The sequence below is a fragment of the Chelonia mydas genome, chromosome 5, assembly GCF_015237465.2.
Source record: "Chelonia mydas isolate rCheMyd1 chromosome 5, rCheMyd1.pri.v2, whole genome shotgun sequence".
Classification (NCBI taxonomy): domain Eukaryota; kingdom Metazoa; phylum Chordata; order Testudines; family Cheloniidae; genus Chelonia; species Chelonia mydas.
The window spans coordinates 40,567,014-40,587,272 of NC_051245.2; the positions used below are offsets into that span (position 1 = coordinate 40,567,014).

At 43.7% G+C, this 20,259-nt stretch overlaps 1 protein-coding gene across 4 annotated transcripts in view; it reads right to left on the bottom strand.

Annotated features, from left to right (window-relative positions):
* The window catches only part of ADAMTS6 (ADAM metallopeptidase with thrombospondin type 1 motif 6), a 319,882-nt gene that overhangs the window by 34,617 nt on the left and 265,006 nt on the right, over positions 1 to 20,259 (bottom strand). For all 4 annotated transcript variants that reach the window (XM_007058991.4, XM_043546883.1, XM_037902909.2 and 1 more), the window contains one exon: positions 78 to 207. In XM_007058991.4, the coding sequence (XP_007059053.2) occupies positions 78 to 207 (130 nt within the window). The remainder of the gene's footprint in view (positions 1 to 77; positions 208 to 20,259) is intronic.

Sequence of the window (20,259 nt, forward strand, 5' to 3'; positions counted from 1 at the left end):
CACAGATTTTTCTATATAAAAAAAAATGATTGCCTTGACAGTTAATTGATAAATTACCATTTGTCCATAGTACTTACTCGGGCGGGCAAGGCTCAGTGTTGCAGGCTCTTTGGTTTTCTGGTGGTTTACTGTCTGGATCACAGTAGTTGTTCTGTACAATGGAGTTATCATCCAGCCTTTTACACACCACCTCTTGTTTCTGTATTCCTTGAAAATAAGTTGGACCCCATTACTTAACAGTAAATGTATCTTTCTGCTGAATAAAAGTATCTTTCACCTATTTGTAATCAATGTTCCTAAAGCTAAAAAAGTGAAAGGACCAATTGACTGAATGCTCCTGCAGAAAGCTTTCAATTTACTGTAATTTTAGGCAACCGCACTGTAAAGAGAATTTTAAATTACTGTTGTTTTCTAAGAAAAGAGCATATATATTTGTAGATTTAGTAACAAATATTTTATTTACATATGGCACAAAATCTATTTCCCATCTATTCCCTCTCCAGCAAACCCCCCCCCCCCCCAGTTTCCAAACAAAATAACATTAGACAGAATGTGGTCACATTTCAGTGCAAAATTATTGTTTTTATGCTTTTGTTTTAAATAAAAGAGCAATAGTGTGGGATTCAGGGTCTCATTTTTGCACATTACATCACATAAGCATTATGTTCATTTAAATTATAAACCATTATTAATTCTCATTGACACAGCTTGTCTTTTTGAGTGTTCACTGTGTCTGGCACTTCCTGCTCTTCTTTAATTATGTTAACCAGCAACATGCCCTACAGAACTGATTGTCACTCACTTAAACATAATGATAGGTTGTTGCTCAATGGCAACATTTTAAGAGAATAGGAATCTGTCACTTAAACACCGGAATTCCATGTGATTTAAATTAAGACATTGGGACTGAAGAATCACTTACACATAACAATCCTGTAGTTTAGAGTATTGGTATAAATCTAGTATACTTATCATTGGAATTTGCATGCAATATGCACCCCTCTTCCTTTTTTCAGATCAATCTTGGTCTGTTTACTTGAGCAAAAAGAAGGCCTGATTGCAATACATACTCATAAGTAATTCTTTTTCACAAGTTAATTTCTCATTGAAATATAGGGGATATGTTTGTGTGTGTGAGTAAGGGTTGCAGGACTGGGAGGAGTTTCATGCAAAAACCTTATGGAAAAAAAGCAGAGATAATGGTTTTGGGGTTTACTTGTTCTGCATTGTGACATGTCTAAAAACAAATAAGAATTAACACAACCTGGCTTTAAAATATCAGCCAAATTTTATTTCAATGAGAAAATCTCAGTCACTACACTTTTACATGCTCCTTTCCTTTTGAAGACTTGGGTTTTGTATGAGATAGATTTTAACAGCGGTAAAATGAAGGACCTAGATGCGCCATATATCACTGGTTCTCAACTAGATGTCTGAGAACCCTTGGGGAGCCAGGAGCAGGTTTCAGGGGAGCCACCAACATAAACCAGAGACTAGGGCCAGCATTAGACTCACTGGGACCCAGGGCAGAAAGCTGAATCATGAGCCACCCTGCCCAGCGCTGAAGCCATAGCCTGAGTAACTTAGCTTTGTGGGGCCCCCTGTGGTATGAGGTCCTAGGCAACTGCTCAGATTGCTACCTCCTAATGCTGGCCCTGGCTTTTAATCTACTGAAAAACAATTGTGGTGCAGGGGGGCTATGGAATTTTTATAGCATACTGGGGGGGGGAGGGGGCGCTCAGAAAAAAAAAGATTGAGAACCGCTAGTTTATATAAAACTTTAGGAATTAGCCAGTCTGCACAGAGGTATATGGTGGTGTTTCAACAAGAACTTTAATTTAGTTATATTTTTTAAAACTAAGAATATCCAGGAATGCTAAATTCTCTTGCAGGAGAAAAAAAATCATAGTAACAATATCCTCTTAAACAACAGCTTCAGTTCATCACTCTCCAATTGCTCCGTAAAGTCCATCAACTGTTTCTGTGTGATGGCATTTAGAATGTGGGATCCCATGTTAAGTGAATTAATCTGAAACATGATAATATGAGAAACTTTCACCTCAAATGCTAGGCATCTAATACCTTTTTCTGAACTGCACAACAGTCATTAAAACACTATCAGATTTATTTTCGCACCTTTTTCTTGTGGTTATTTTACTTAAGCTGGGTGAGCTCTGGCCAACCCCCTTTCACATACATTACATTCAGGAAGCTGAAAGGAAAATCCATCAGACCCACCAACCTTTGAGGCCTACTAGCCCTCAGGGTAGTCAGAAGGATACATTTCAGAAAGCATTATTTATGGTCTGCAAGGACCCAAAGGCCATATAACTAAGTCTTAAAAGATTTTCTTCATGTTTTCTTAACCTTTTGCCTGCTTTAAACCAGTTAAACAACTTACCTTTCAAATGTTGCCATTGTTACTCAGTAAATCCAGTCAAATATGGCAGACACTCAGGTTGACTATAAACATCAAGATTCTTTTTAAAATTCAGCTTTATTTATAAAAAAAGACATGTTTTAGCACCAGGCATACTTGGTGCCCACTCTCACCATTAATCCAAGATCCTCAGCGTGCCAGGTCAGATACCTCCATATGCTATATCTTTAGACATATATCTGTGCACTACAACATTAGACCAATATATCTGTGTGATTAAACTGAGTAGGTAAACCTGTCCTGTCAGATCTTACATATGACTACATAAACCTGTCCAAACGAACAGCAGAGATTGGTTCTGAATAATCTTCAGATCACCAAATCTCTTGCAGGCATGTTGAAAACATTTTGTTTTACTGTGCTCAGAACAATCTCTCCCAGTTGGGACTAGAACTAAAGTCTCAGGTCACAAAGCAGCAGCTTCACCACTTGAGCTAAAGGAGATTCATCCCGCAGCCATAAGTAGTATTTGCAGATGGATAATCCTCTTTTCAGACTTTCCTTCATTAGACAACAAGGCCGTCACACTGTCACTTTGCAAGATCTCCATTCTCAGCACTAAAAAAATGAAGGTTACTTACCTGTAACTGGAGTTCTTCAAGATGGTCTCTGCATATCTACATTCATGGGATGCTCTGGCTGGTGCAGCCTGAATGGTAGAACTCAAACTAGCAGCACCAGCTGGCGCATTCACACATCTCCCTCTCTCCTTCTCTTAGCAAATGTTCCACAGCAAGAGTATAAAAGGGGTGTGGCACTCCAGCCACCTCAGTTCCTTATCCAGAGACCCCAGGCCCTTTGATAAGTAGGTCTCTGAAGAAGTGTGGAAGGTGGCGGTGAGTGTGAATATGCAGAGTCCATCTCAGAGAATTCCAGTTACAAGTAAGTAACCCTGATTTCTATTTTGAGTGTTCTCTGCATATTCCCACCCATAGGGTGGCCTAATAAGTAAAGTAATTCTGACCCATGAGGGTGGGAAAAAACAGAGTCCTAACTAAATAATGATTGCAGGACTGCCTTGCAAACTTTTGCATCTAACCTAGGTTCTAAGTCTAATAAGTAGTGCCTAGTGAAAGTATGGATTGTACTCCTTGTTGCCATTCTACAAATTTCTATTAAAGGAATGTGTCTGAAGAATGCCACAGAAGCTGCTTTAGCCCTGGTAGGATGTGCTCTAACTCCCTAGGAAAAGGGATATCCTTTAAACCACAAGCCTCTTTAATTCATAGTCTAACCCATCTGGAAAGTGTTTGCACTCGTACAGACCTACCTTTGTTCCTCTCTTTATAAAAGGTAAACAAGTTAGGAGATTGTCTGAAATGCTTAGTTCTGCCTATATAGGCTAATGCACTCCTAACATATATTGTACATAATCTAACAACACCAACCTAAATGTGAGATTTGGGATAAAATTATAGATTGATTTTTATGAATATTGGATATCGCTGTGGGTAAGAACCTTGGACGAGTGCATAATACTACTTTATCTTTATGAAATACAGTAAATGGTAGGTCTGCTATTAAGGCTTGTAATTCACTCATATGCCTTTTCGAGGTGACAGGTATTAAGAATACTGTCTTAATCAATAAATGGAAAAATGTATAGCTCTGCATAGGTCAAAATGGTTGTTATATTAATTGAACAAGCACTAAAGTCAAATCCCAAGTGGTACAGGATATCTGACTGGAGGGTATAGATTGTTAAGACCTTTTAAAAACCTTTTAACTATATCATAAGTAAAAATTGATTTACTATCCAGAGAGACATGGTATGCTGATATTGCAGAAAGATGGATCTTTATAGATGACAGGGAGAAACCGACCTTTTTAGATATAATAGATATTCCAATTTACAGCTAATGGGTGCAGTAAATGGATCCACCTCATAAATGGAAATCCACAATAAAAATCTTTTCTGTTTGTAACATAGTATTTGCATGTTGACTCTTCCCTTAAATTCATCAGTACATTTTTCAACTCTAAAGAACAAGACTGTTCTAACAACCCCAGAATCCTATCCTCCAAGTTGTGAGGAAAAGAGACCAAAGGTCTGGGTGATTCACCACTCCTTGTTGTGACAACAAGTCCAACACTAATGGTAGGAGTTTGTATAATACCTTGGACAAATGAACTATATTTGGATACCACTGCTGCCTGGCCCAGGCCAGTGCTAACAAAATCATTCTGGCCTTATCTTATTTTATCACTCTTTAAATCAGGGGAAATGGAGGGAATGCATACATGAGATTCTGGCCCCAATTCATCAGAAATGCATCTGATATCGAGTCCTTGTCTCTGCCTGCCCTCAGACAAAAGCTCCAACTCTTCCAGCTGCTGCAAGATGCAAAAAAGTCATTACAGGATTTCCCCACAAACTAAAAAGCTCTGCTACCATTTCCTTCTTCAGAAACTGCTTCTGTATTTGAGAGGTTGATGGACTCAACTGGTCTGCCCCTACATTGTTCCCCGGATTCATGTATTGCTACTTGGTGTACTTATACACCACTCCTAAAGACCTATTGCTTCTCTGTACTATTGCAAAGAATACGCTCCCCCTTGTTTGTTCAGATAATATAATGCTGTCGTATTGTCTGTTTCCACCTGACACTGTGTCTGAGCTGAGGCAGAAATGATCTTAAGGCCTGATTGATTGCTCTCAATTCTAACATGCTGATATGCAATTCAATGGCAAAAACCTAAGCTAACACAGAGTTAAGATTGCTTGGTGGGTTGTGTGGGCAACCTCCCCACCCCCAATCTGCTATCTTTTAATAGTGTTAGGTAGAGTTGTGTGGGTAAGAGTGAGTGGATTGTAAAAGGAGGCAAAGAGATTGTACTTTTCAGCAACTGTACGGTTGGCAGAGAAAACTGTGTGTTAATGGGGCATATTGGGGCACTGCTGAAAGACGGCAGAGTTAAGCTTGCATGGACAATCTTAATTGTGCATTTCCTGGTTTTCAGAAGTTTGAGTTTTGCTCAGTTCAGTGTTCTGCAAAGGGAATGACATCCCACCAAGCAACTTTAACCATGCATTAATGTAGTTTTATGTTATTGAATTTCCTTGTTTTTGTAAAGTATGTTGTTGGTAGGAGTTAGTCATTTAGAGAGTTGTACATATAGTGTTCCACAATTTCAATACTGAGCCAGCCAGCTCCCCTCTCCCCACATTAGCTGGGCCCCACCAGCCCTGCCTTGGCTGGCACACCTCTCCAGCCATGCCCCTGACCCATTCTCTGCGTTCCTCCCTCCAACTTGGCCCCCTTCTCACTACTGTACTTAGCCCCCTCCCCCCACAAGCAGGGAACGCAACTCCCTGAAATCTTCACTCCCAGTATACAAACATTTCTACTGCTGTTATTTTCTCCCCTCCTATAACTTGACTCACATGAAGTGCCTGGAACAAAGGGCAACTATATCTACACTTCCAGTTTTCTGCATGTCAAGCCACAGGTTTTTGCCCCCGCCCCAACATCCGCAGTCAACACCTTTAAATGTGCATCCAGGAGTGTGCTGAAATTGAGCCAGTGCGCTCACCTAGGAGTGCAGATAAGAACAAGCGTTGACTGTGCCCTGCCATTCTACCCACTCACTTTGTGACATGGTGAATGTAATGATGCGGTGACTTGCCCTCGAGTCTACACTGGCCTCCACCGTCATTCCCACAATTCCTTGTCCCTGTATCCTTTGGCCTTTCAGCCTTCTCATTCCCCACCCATTCCCATTTCTTCTCTATGGACCAGAAAAGGAGTACTTGTGGCACCTTAGAGACTAACCAATTTATTTGAGCATAAGCTTTCATGAGCTTATGCTCAAATAAATTGGTTAGTCTCTAAAGTGCCACAAGTACTCCTTTTCTTTTTGCCAATACAGACTAACACGGCTGCTACTCTGAAACCTCTCTATGGACTGGAAGTTACCTGCTGTTTATATATCCTTGTTCAAAGTTTAACCTTTCTTTTTCCACGTTGCCTGCTCTGCTTCTGCAACTCAATCCAGCTCAGCCCTGTCCTACCATCTGAAAATGTGTACCCCCCAGCATGCAGACTTTCAAGCCCCAAATAAGCCCACTCAGCAGCATGGGTTAGGATGTTCTGGGCCCTTTTTCTGAGGACCTCTTTGGGGATGGATACAAGGACAAGCATGGAGAGACAGCAAAGCAGGGTCAGGGCACTGATCCACAGCCTGGTAATAGTCAACCCTCATGTTTATTATCGTGATTGACATACAGTTAATCTTTGGTTTGTTAGGGCAGGATTTCTGGGTTATGAGCAATAACATTATTGTTATGGAGGAGGATATCACAGGCTAAGGGGTGTGTTTAGCCTGGGTTGAAGGTGGTACAAAAGAGATTCCCATAGAACTCACTCCCTACCTCTCCCCAAGCCCACTCTCCATCCCCACATCCACCACAAGGTTTCAAAGATGGATGCCAAGCGGAAGAAAAAAACTCTTATACACACCATTACTGTATATCCTGGTTAGAGTTAGGTACAGAAGAGATTCCCAAAGAACTCATTCGCTTGCTCCCTTCCTTCCTCCCTCCCTCCCTCTCCCCAAGACCAATCCCCTCCCCCACCCCAGCCAATTCAGAGAAAACTATCACAGCTCCTGGACACAACTCTACGATGCGGTCCAAATCTGCTCTCATACATTGTATGAGATACGGAAAACGCAGCAATGGCTGAAGTATTAAATACCCTTTTTGTTTCAATTTTCACCAAAAAGGTAACGTAGTGAACATCTATGTAAATGAGGTAGGATTGGAGGCTAAAATAGGGAAAGAACAAGTTAAGCATTACTTAGACGCGTTAGATGTTTTCCAGACAGTAGGGCCTGATGAAAGATATTTTAGAATACTTAAGGAACAGTATGAAGAGATCTCTGAGCCATTAGCGATTTTCTTTCAGAGCTTATGGAGGATGGGAGAGATCCCAGAGGACTGAAAAGATCAACTATATTAACTATCTATTCAAAGGGGAATAAGGACAACCCAGGGAATTATAGAGCAGTCAGCTTAACTTTGGTACCCAGAAAGATAATGGAACAAATAATCAATCAATTTGTAAGCACTTAGACGATAATAAGGTAAGTAACAGTCAACATGGATTTGTCAAGAGCAAATCATGTCATACCAACCTAATCTTCTTTGACAGGGTTACACATTTGGGGGACAGGGAGGGCAGCAGTAGATGTGATATACATTGACTTTAGTGAGGGCTTTTGATACTGTCTCACATGACATTCTCATAAGCTAACTAGGGAAATATAGCTTAAACGAATCTACTATAAAGAGGGTTCACAACTGGTTGTGAAAGTGTACTCAGAGGGTAGTTATCAATGGTTCACAGTCAGTCAAGTAGGGTACAGCCTGGATCTCTCCTGGGTCTGGTTCTATTCAATATCTTCATAAATGATTTGGATAATGGCATAGAGGATATACTTTTAAAATTTGAAGACAATACCAAATTGGGAGGAGTTGCAAATGCTTTGGAAGACAGTATTAGAATTCAAAGTGATCTGACAAACTGGAGAAATGGTCTGAAATTAATAGGATGAAATGCAATAAAGAGAAATGCAATGTACTGTATTACACTTAGGAAGGAATAATCAATCGCACAAATTAAAAATGGGAAATGACTATTTAGGAAGGAAAACTGCAGAAAAGGATCTGGGGGTTATAGTGGATCATAAACTAAATATGAGTCAACAATGTAATAGTGTTGAAAAAAAGCAAACATAATTCTGGGATATATTAGCTCAAGTGCAAGAGAGACATGAGAAATAATTCTTCCACTCTGCTCTGCATTGATAAGGCCTCAGCTGGAGTACGGTGTGAAGTTCTGGGCATCACACTTCAGGAAAGATGTGGATAAACTGGATAAAGTCTAGAAGAGAGCAACAAAAATTATTAAAGGTCTAGAAAACATGATCCATGAGGGAATATTGAAAAAAATGGGTTTGTATAGTCTGGAGAAGAGAAGACTGAGGGGAGACATGATAACAGTCTTCAAGTACGTAAAAGGTTGTTATAAAGAGAAGGGTGATAAATTCTTCTCCTTATCCACTGAGGATAGGACAAGAAGCAATGGGCTTAAATTGCAGCAAGGGAGATTTGAGTTAGACATTATAGAAAAGCTTCCTAACTTTAAAGATAGTTAAGCACCAGAAAAAGTTACCTACAGAGATTGTGAAATCTCTTGTCACTGTCTAACCTGTTTTTAAAAATTTCCAAACACCTATTAGTGATGGCCTATATAATATTTAGTCCTGCCTCTGAGCAGGGGACTGGACTAGATGACTATCATGGGGTTTATTACCCACTTCTGTGGTTTCTCCTTCTGGCTCATTTGGGGATTAGCGCACAATCATCCTTCTTCATCATCCAGGGTGCACCTCCTTTGTGACTTAACCTCTGGCCAGGTCACTATAGTTTTCCCTTCTAGGGCAGTATCAAAATCCAACTGGACAAACTGTCTCAGGCAGTCCCTTTGCTCCACAGCCTAGTCTGTGCCACTTCCCCAGTGGATGGTAGAGGAACCTGAGCCCACCCACTTCTCCAGGTTCCAGCCCCGGAACGCTACACCAGCGGCCAAGATCTTCACTGTCCCAAATCTTGCTGCTGCCCTGGGCTGCTGCCTGCTTCACTGCTATCAGGTTCCTTCTTTAGCCTCCTCTGGGTATGGCCTCCACGCAGGGCCTGGGTCCCTGGGCTTCTCTTCTCCCCTGGTTTCCTCTTTTTCCTCTCTAAGACAGACGGTGACTAAAGGACTTCTGTACTGCAGTTGTCTTCTTACTCTCTATTTCCTGGTTTTATAGCAGCTTAGCCTGCCCCTTGCCCCACTGGGCTTCATCGTGGATCAGAGCTTATCAGCCTTGACTCTCCTCCAGGTGCCACCTGTCACAGACTTAATTGACCCTTTTAATTTATTCAGGCTTTGTGTGGGGTAAACACACAATGACCTCTCTCGGTCTCCTCCAGTTCTAAATCTCTATCATTTAATGTGCACACCAGGAAAAAGGCTCAGATTATTTCCACCAGCATGAATCACCACAATGTCCGGCAGCTCATTCAAGTCATCGGTTAGATGCTGCACAATGTGCAACATCTCTCCACCCAAATCAGACTGTAGTCAACAATCCCTTTGTCACAGTGTACTGCTTGCTCTCCCACAAGCTTCTGCAACCTTATGATCCAGGAATCACCCAGAATTCACATGATGGCAAACCTAGCAGCGCACATATTTCTTTTCCCTTAGTGGTTGAGGTGCCTACTCTGTCAGTTCCAAACCGCTGCACTCTGTCTTTGAAAACATCACAGTAGTCTGATGCAAGATCAGGAAGCAGCCACTTGCATCCACCTCCGTCCCAGGCCAGTAAAATACAGATTTTTCTCAAAAAGGCTTGGTTACCACCCACTATTGTTTCCCACCCCCTCCGCAGCTGCAACCCCTTTCCTTGTCCCCCCATTCCCATTCCCACCCCCACATACAAAGTTCTCTGGCTCTTTCTTACCTATTATAATAAAAATATTAATTAGACTGGCTGCTGAGTATTCTGCTGTGTCCATAGTAAACCTCCCCATAAAATAAAAACAAGTTATATTAATCAACATAAGATATTAAATCTTTATTGCACAGGTGTACAAAAGTTCGGATTAGAAAAATCAGTGGTGGCTTTTTCATCAAGGGCAATGGCGTCAGCACATTCACTCAAACTACCCATGCATGCATGAAGTGATTGTATAGAAACCCTCTTAACATTTTTTCTTTATTGGTGCATCGTACTATAATCCTTTCAGACTGCACACCTACACAAGCAAAAGAGTGAATATGTTCTTAATTACCATTCACAATTTGGCTCCTCCAAAGATTTAGTGGGTGCCATGCACTACCTTGGGTAAAAATTAACTGACTGAGACCATTTCAACCTGCATCACAGCAATAGTTTGATCTCTAATTCAGTTAAAAAAAAAAACCCACCTAGAAACTTTTTGAAAAATGGCTATTTTTTTTTTTTGGAGCTTGTCTTCAGAACCCCTGACTCAAATGACACCAAATTTATCTCACCAGCCCTTCTCTGCACCCCGACAATGCATAGCAAATTTCAAGAAAAGCCATGCAAGCATGTGAATATCAGTGCATTTAGAATATCATCCTTTAAATAGGAAGGACAGAGAGATGGAGGAGTAAAAGGACTTCCCTGCACATCCATCTTCTGCAAAGGAGGCTCTGAAAGAAGTGAAGTGGCCCGTTCATCTCAATGGGGTGTTATCATCTGAATGAGAATACCCCATGGAGATGAATAAAACCAGAAACAATAGCTCTGAGACATGTGAACTGCTCCATTCACTCAGTGGGTGTTCCCATCCCCATCTGAGTACTTTAGATCCTGTGATATGTATGAAGTATGTCTGTTCTTAGCTCCCCACCCACAGGGTCAGGAATTTCTCAGATTCTGGATCATGTTGGGGGCAGGGAAGGGCCTCAGGCCTTCCCAAAAGGGCAAGCCCTTCTCCAGAACCCAGCTCACACAAGGGCAGAGGGTGGGGTAGATGAGCACTGATCCTGGTACACACATGGGGGGCATTAGACATCCCCAGAGGGGCAAGGCCCCCATATGCCAGCTCACATGTGGAAGCATGGTGGGGGACTCAGACCCTCTGCAGGGGCAAGGAGCTCCCCAGATCTGGGCCCAAACAGGAAGGAAGCATGCTGGGCTAAGAGGTGCCCCTACCCCTTTTCTCCCACAGTCTCCCTACTTCTCACCCCCATGTCCCCCTTCCCAGTGTCCTATCCATATACTCCCTCTAACCCTCACACTTTCTCACCTGAGCTACCAACCTGTCTTCCCTCCCCTACCACCCACTCCCATTTATCCTCCTTCCCATAGTTGCCCTTGCCTTGCTGCAGTCACTAACCCCTCTCTACCTATTCCTCCCATCCTCTGCCCCCTAATGCGACTCCTCTCCAGGAAGCATCCACATGTCTAATTTGTTTTTCCAAAGACATTGAGTATATTCCCCCCAAAATAAAATTGCCACCCAAGCCTCACAAATTGTAGAAATCTCCAACCTCTCAGTCCAAAACTCCTTTTGTCTTAAGTGGATGATTGTAATGAACTTATGCTTAGTTATGTTAATTGAAGGATGAGTGCATAGCCATCAATCTCATTGAGGTCTGTGATTCTCTCGGTTTAACAGTAAAAGATAGCACAAGGAAACTGTTCTGGGGAGACATGTAACTCAGAAACGCCTTGGTCAAATTACCCCAAATTTGGATCACTAATGCTATCCCCTGTCTCCATGAGATACATCAAATTTCAAAGCAATCCATGTAACAATTCAGATTTTAGGGCACCTATCCCAGAGTGGATGCATCTGAGGTAACTATTCCAGATAGCACGTTTATTCTACCCCCCGCCACCCCCACGCTGTTCCTCAGCCATTCTTGTCAACAGCTGGAAATGGCCCACCTTGATTATCACTACTAAAGGTCCCCCACCCCACCCCCCACTCTCCTGCTGGTAATAGCTCACCTTACCTGATCACTCTCATTACAGTGTGTATGGTAACACCCATTGTTTCATGTTCTCTGTGTATATAAATCTCCCCACTGTATTTTCCACTGAATGCATCCGATGAAGTGAGCTGTAGCTCACGAAAGCTTATGCTCAAATAAATTGGTTAGTCTCTAAGGTGCCACAAGTACTCCTTTTCTTTTTGCGGATACAGACGAACATGGTTGCTACTCTGAAACCGGAGATTTAATGGTATTTCCTTCATCACATTTTGACCCTGTGTCCATCACCACAGTGCAGATAATACCTGCTGTGGACTTATTAGTTTTCAATGCATATTGTCCACCCCAGTTTGTAATTTCTCAATAATAGTGCTGCAGCTCTCATCTAAAGACAAACGTACGGAGTAACTGACATGGTTGATATTAGAAGACTCATTAACCTTAGAAAAAAGAATACCCTCTGTTTTGGAGACCTCAAATACCCTCTGTTATGAAGGACCTTATGGAGGAAAGGCCTGGCCTACAATTCTCAGCATTGGACTCAGGAGTGATTTTTCCCAATTTATATATAACCTCGGACTGGCAAAAAGTAAACATCTGATTTATACCTATCAGGCTCTTTTCCACTGATAATGCCTTTGTTAACCAATTGCCTATGTAAGGCTACACAAATATTCCTTGTTTTCTGAGATATGCTGCTGCTACTAAAAGACATTTTGTAAACACTCTCAGTGCAGTTGACAGGCCAAAAGGGAGGTCCCTGTACTGAAAATGGACCCTGTACTGAAAATGGTCCTCTCCATCAGATATTTCTGATGACATGGCTTGTTTGAAATATGTAAATAAGCATCTTTCAAATTCAGAGCTGCAAACCAATCCTGAGGCAAAAGAGAAGGGATTACAGAAGCTAGAGAGAACATGCAGAAATGGAACTTTTTTATAAACATAATTTTCTGAGATCCAAGATGGGGTGAAGGCCCCCATTTTTTTTTCAGAATCAGAAAATAACACAAATGAACCCCCCCACCCCCCCGTACTCATGAGGTACCTCCTCTCTTGTTCCCGACTCTAAAAGAGAAAGAACCTTGGCAATCAGCAAGTTCTTTTGAGCTGTATCCCTGACAAGGTCAATGGGAGAGGGGGTTGGGAGGATAAGGGGGCTTGAACTGTATTAAATAACTGCTAATATCTAGAATCCACCTGTCCAAAGTTATTGATTGCCATGGGTGATAAAAGTGGGCTATGTGGTCCCCAAACGGAGGAGGAGAAGTGGCTAACGGGAATGGTTTAAGCTCTCTGACCTTACGGTAAATCTGTGACCCTGAATTAGGCACAGAATGTGTTGAAGTCACAGACTTCTTTTTATTACAAGGTTTAAATGACCTTCTTCTTCTGTTGTTACTGTTGTTCACAGTGACGTTGAGACAGTTAATAATTCCTTCTTTGGCAGAACAAAAGGAAGTATTTCTTCACACAACCTGTGAAACTCTTTACCAGAGGATGTTGTGAAGGCCAGGACTATAACAGGGGTCAAAAAAGAATGAGATAAATTCATGGAGGATAGGTCCATCAATGCTATTAGCAAAGGGGTTGGGGGTTCCACGACCACCGCTCCCAAGAGAAGGAGGCGGGTGGTGGTGGTCGGGGACTCTCTCCTCAGGGGGACAGAGTTATCTATCTGCTGCCCTGACCAGGAAAACCAAGAGGTCTGCTGCTTGCCAGGAGCTAGGATTCATGATGTGACAGAGAGACTACCGAGACTCATCAAGCCCTCGGATCGCTACCCCTTCCTGCTTCTCCACGTGGGCACCAATGATACTGCCAAGAATGACCTTGAGCGGATCACTGCAGACTACGTGGCTCTGGGAAGTAGGATAAAGGTGTTTGAGGTGCAAGTGGTCTTCTCGTCCATCCTCCCTGTGGAAGGAAAAAGCCTGGGTAGAGACCGTCGAATCGTGGAAGTCAACGAATGGCTACGCAGGTGGTGTTGGAGAGAAGGCTTTGGATTCTTTGACCATCAGATGGTGTTCCAAGAAGGAGGAGTGCTAGGCAGAGACGGGCTCCACCTAACGAAGAGAGGGAAGAGCATCTTCGCAAGCAGGCTGGCTAACCTAGTGAGGAGGGCTTTAAACTAAGTTCACCAGGGAAAGGAGACCAAAGCCCTGAGGTAAGTGGGGAAGTGGGATACCGGGAGGAAGCACAAGCAGGAGCGCGCGAGAGGGCAGGGCTCCTGCCTCATACTGAGAAAGAGGGACGATCACCGAGTTATCTCAAGTGCCTATACACAAATGCAAGAAGCCTGGGAAACAAGCAGGGAGAACTGGAAGTCCTGGCACAGTCAAGGAATTATGATGTGATTGGAAAAACAGAGACTTGGTGGGATAACTCACATGATTGGAGTACTGTCATGGATGGATATAAACTGTTCAGGAAGGACAGGCAGGGCAGAAAAGGTGGAGGAGTTGTATTGTATGTAAGGGAGCAGTATGACTGCTCAGAGCTCAAGTATGAAACTGCAGAAAAACCTGAGAGTCTCTGGATTAAGTTTAGAAGTGTGAGCAACAAGGGTGATGTCGTGGTGGGAGACTGCTATAGATCACCGGACCAGGGGGATGAGGTGGACGGAACTTTCTTCTGGCAACTCACGGAAGTTACTAGATCGCAGGCCCTGGTTCTCATGGGAGACTTCAATCACCCTGATATCTGCTGGGAGAGCAATACAGCAGTTCACAGACAATCCAGGAAGTTTTTGGAAAGTGTAGGGGACAATTTCCTGGTGCAAGTGCTGGAGGAACCAACTAGGGGCAGAGCTCTTCTTGACCTGCTACTCACAAACAAGGAAGAATTAGTAGGGGAAGCAAAAGTGGATGGGAACCTGGGAGGCAGTGACCGTGAGATGGTTGAGTTCCGGATCCTTACACAGGGAAGAAAGGAGAGCAGCAGAATACGGACCCTGGACTTCAGAAAAGCAGACTTTGACTCCCTCAGGAACTGATGGGCAGGATCCCCTGGGAGAATAACATGAGGGGGAAAAGGAGTCCAGGAGAGTTGGCTGTACTTTAAAGAATCCTTATTGAGGTTACAGGGACAAACCATCCCGATATGTAGAAAGAATAGTAAATATGGCAGGCGACCAGCTTGGCTTAACAGTGAAATCCTTGCTGATCTTAAACACAAAAAAGAAGCTTACAAGAAGTGGAAGATTGGACAAATGACCAGGGAAGAGTATAAAAATATTGCTCGGGCATGCAGGAGTGAAATCAGGAAGGCCAAATAACACCTGGAGTTGCAGCTAGCAAGAGATGTTAAGAGTAACAAGAAGGGTTTCTTCAGGTATGTTAGCAACAAGAAGAAAGTCAAGGAAAGTGTGGGCCCCTTACTGAATGAGGGAGGCAACCTAGTGACCGAGGATGTGGAAAAAGCTAATGTACTCAATGCTTTTTTTGCCTCTGTCTTCACGAACAAGATCAGCTCCCAGACTACTGCACTGGGCAGCACAGCATGGGGAGGAGGTGACCAGCCCTCGGTGGAGAAAGAAGTGGTTCGGGACTATTTAGAAAAGCTGGATGAGCACAAGTCCATGGGTCCGGATGCGCTGCATCCGAGAGTGCTAAAGGAGTTGGCAGATGTGATTGCAGAGCCATTGACCATTATCTTTGAAAACTCATGGCGATCGGGGGAAGTCCCGGACGACTGGAAAAAGGCTAATGTGGTGCCCATCTTTAAAAAAGGGAAGAAGGAGGATCCTGGGAACTACAGGCCAGTCAGCCTCACCTCAGTCCCTGGAAAAATCATGGAGCAGGTCCTCAAGGAATCAATGCTGAAGCACTTGGAGGAGAAGAAAGTGATCAGGAACAGTCAGCATGGATTCACCAAGGGCAAGTCATGCCTGACTAATCTAATTGCCTTCTATGACGAGATCACTGGCTCTGTGGATGAGGGGAAAGCAGTGGACGTGTTGTTCCTTGACTTTAGCAAAGCTTTTGATGCGGTCTCCCACAGTATTCTTGCCAGCAAGTTAAAGAAGTATGGGCTGGATGAATGGACTATAAGGTGGATAGAAAGTTGGCTAGATTGTCGGGCTCAACGGGTAGTGATCAATGGCTCCATGTCTAGTTGGCAGCAGATATCAAGTGGAGTGCCCCAGGCATCAATCCTGGGGCCGGTTTTCTTCAATATCTTCATAAATGATCTGGAGGATGGTGTGGATTGCACCCTCAGCAAATTTGCAGATGACACTAAAGGAGGAAAGGTAGATACGCTGGAGGGTAGGGATAGGATACAGAGGGCGCTAGATAAATTAGAGGATTGGGCCAAAAGAAATCAGATGAGGTTCAACAAGGACAAGTGCAGAGTCCTGCACTTAGGACGGAAGAATCCAATGCACCGCTATAGGTTAGGGACTGAATGGCTAGGCAGCAGTTCTGCAGAAAAGGACGTAGGGGTTACAGTGGACGAGAATTGGATATGAGTCAACAGTGTGCCCTTGTTGCCAAGAAGGCCAATGGCATATTGGGATGTATAAGTAGGGACACTGCCAGCAGATCGAGGGACATGATCATTCCCCTCTATTCGACATTGGTGAGGCCTCATCTGGAGTACTGTGTCCAGTTTTGGGCCCCACACTACAAGAAGGATGTGGAAAAATTGGAAAGAGTCCAGCGGAGGGCAACAAAAATGATTAGGGGACTGGAACACATGACTTATGAGGAGAGGCTGAGGGAACTGGGATTGTTTGGTCTGTGGAAGAGAAGAATGAGGGGGGATTCGATAGCTGCTTTCAACTACCTGAAAGGGGGGTTCCAAAGAGGATGGATCTAGACTGTTCTCAGTGGTAGCAGATGACAGAACAAGGAGTAGTGGGGGAGGTTTAGGTTGGATATTAGGAAAAACTTGTTCACTAGGAGGGTGGTGAAACATTGGAATGCGTTACCTAGGGAGGTGGTGGAATCTCATTCCTACGAAGTTTTTAAGGTCAGGCTTTACAAAGCCCTGGCTGGGATGATTTAGTTGGGGATTGGTCCTGCTTTGAGCAGGGGGTTGGACTAGATGACCTCCTGAGGTCCCTTCCAACCCTGATATTCTATGATTCTGTGAAGGATGGACAGGGATGGTGTCCCTAGCCTCTGTTTGCCAGAAGCTGGAAATGGGCAACAGGGATGGATCACTTGATGATTACCTGTTCTGTTCATTCCTTCTGAAGCACCTGGCATGAGCCACCACTATCAGAAGACAGGATAGTGGGCTAGATGGACTTTTGATCTGACCCAGTATGGCAGTTTTTATGTTCTTAGAAGTAAGAAGCCAATGAAGAAGGCAGGTACTGTCTCAGCTATCTAAATAGTGGAAGAGATGATCTCTAAGTTGTCTGAAAAATACCTAAAGATCCAGCAGTGGAGCTTACATTTTTCATTTTCTCTCAGACCTAATCCGTCTTTATACTGAATAGACCATCTCCCTCAAATAGAAGATCTTAAATTCTCATTCTTGTCTCAGGAGAAAGACCCACTGATCTCAACAAAGACTCACTGATCTTAAAGATATGGCTTAGGCTATAGCTCTAGCTGAAGCATCTGAAGAATCCAGTGCTTTTACACATTATTTGCAGATCCAAACTCTTCAGCTCTGAAGCATGAATGCCCTCTCGGTGCAGAATCAGAGAAGGTCTAGTACCATACGAGGAATAATGCGCAGGAGAATGAGTCCACCTAAACCAAGGTGGAAATTGCCAATCTAGCCAAAACTCCACATTCAGTTCTGGCTGAAAATATCTTTGAGCATATGGATCCTGTGACTGAGTCTGCTTGTAAAATCTCTTTTCCAGGTCCTGCTATTGATAAGGGCCCATTCTCAGTTCTGAGCTCAATTGTCTAGGCTGAATTAAAGAGATTGGAGAAAAACTCTTATTCGGGGATCCTGATGAAGTCTTAAGTGTTGAAGGTATTGGAGAAATCCTAATTTCTTCAACTTGCCTTCCCAACCCTGAAGGACTGTCTATTTGAATCGATTTGAATTTGCTAATAAACTCTCTGATTCCTGTTCCAGTGATACACAAGGATTCATTACCAACTGTGATAAAGATGGATCTTATTGGTGAATTTGTGCCGTAACCACTATTGGCTGTGAAGCTGGCTTGGTACCAGACTGTAAACATATGTGCAAAGTGTCTAATCTGCTGAGGGGTGCTCCCCACACAGCTCCACTCAGGCCCTGCCCCAATCCACCCCTTCCCACCCTACCTCTTCCTGCCCCCACTCCGCCCCCTCCCCCAAGCACGCTGCGCCCTTGCTCTTCCCCTCGCCCACAGCACCTCCTGATGCTGCGAAAGAGCTGATCCGCAGCAGGCGGTAGGCGTTGACAGGGAGAGGGAGGCGCTGACTGGCACGGCCTGCTGGTGGGTGGGAGATGCTGGGGGGGAGGGAGAGGCATTGAGAGGGGGGCTGCACCCACGATTTTTTCTCCATGGGTGATCCAGCTTAACATTGTAGTTATGTTCCTGAAAAATGCGACTTTAAGCAAAATGATGTTAAGTGAATCCAATTTCCTCATAAGAATTAATGTAAATAGCTGGGGGTTAGGTTCCAGGGAAATTTTTTTCACCAGACAAAAGACTATATTATATATATACATACACACACACACAGTATACGTTTTAAACAAACAATTTAATACTGGTACACAGCTATGATGATTGTGAAGCTTGGGTGAGGTGGTAAAGTAAGAGGATGGGATATTTCCCAGGGAATGCCTTACTGATAAATGATGAACTATCAATCAGCTGAGCCCTCAAGGGTTAACACATTGTTGTTAATGTAGCCTCACAATCTACAAGGCAGCATGAATGGAGGGAGGGGAGACAGCATGGCAGACAAAGACAGAGATACACACCATGTGTGAGAGAGAGAGAGAGAGAGATGCGCATTGCCCCTTTAAGTACACTGACCCCACTCTAAGTACACTGCCTTTTTAAGTAGATCAGCAAGTAGAGACAGAAGCTCTGCCAGAAAGCTCCCTCCATCCTGAGCCCTGTCTTATTCCACCTTTCTGTGGAAATGGGGTAAGCGGGGTGCAGGAGCAGGGGGTAGGGGGACACCCTGACATTAGCCTCCTTCTCCCCCCACACCCCTCACAGCAAGCAGGAGGCTCCTGGGAGCAGCTCCAAGGCAGAGGGCAGGAGCAGCACATGGCAGTGGCGGGAGGGACAGCTGAACTGCCCAGCAATTGATAGCCTGCTGGGTGGCTGCTGCACAGGGAACTTAGGGGAGTGGGGAGCTGATGGAGGGCTGCCCGTCCACCCTGCTTCCAAGCCCCCACCAGCTAGCTGCACCGGGCTGTTCTTCCTGCAAGCAGCGGACAAAACAGGTAGCTGCCAAATGACGTTAGAAGGGAGTATTGAGGAAGTTTAAACAAGCATGTTTTCTAATTGATCAGCAACGTAACAATGAAACAACATTAACCAGGATGACTTTAAGTGAGGAGTTACTGTATACTAGTCTCAAAAAGAAAAGGAGTACTTGTGGCACCTTAGAGACTAACCAATTTATTTGAGCATGAGCTTTCATGAGCTACAGCTCACTTCATCGGATGCATATTGTGGAAACTGCAGAAGACATTATATACACAGAGACCATGAAACAATACCTCCTCCCACCTACTATACTATACTATACTAGTCTGATATTTGAGTCTGTGAAGCAGGCTCTTTACTCTTCCTTTGGAACTGACTCATCCAGATACCCAACAATTGGATTAGAGGAATGTTTTCTGGTTCTACCACAAGAGTTTTTGCCCAATCCTGTTCCTTGAAGACCAGTGGATTGGATGGATCTTTTTCTCATGGTTTGGTTCTTGAAGAAGAGGCCGACACAAATTACACTTCTACTCATGGTAACAGTCCAATCCTTTTCTGGTGGATTGGCTCTAGCAACAGACATCAACACCATAGTAGCTTGAGTAGTCTTGCTCTTTGGATCCTTCCCTTGATGCTCAGCATCAAAGAGGAGGACTTAACTCTCTTCATTCCAGACATATTCAAAGCCAATGCTGGTGTAGGAGGCTTATCCAAAACCTGCCACTGCTTGGTTCCAGAAGACTTCACTATCAAAGCTTCTTGGAGTAAAATTATCTGAGGCCTGTTATTCCTCTCCTTCTTTGTTTGCACTGTGAGAGTTAAGCAAATTTAATATTTTGATGGTGAATGAGCATTGTGCAAGCATGCCAGAGATCTAGCTTGTGTGTCTGATGCCAAGAATACAGCTAGGCATGACAAGCATCTCTTAAACCCCAGCTTTTTGGTCTTCA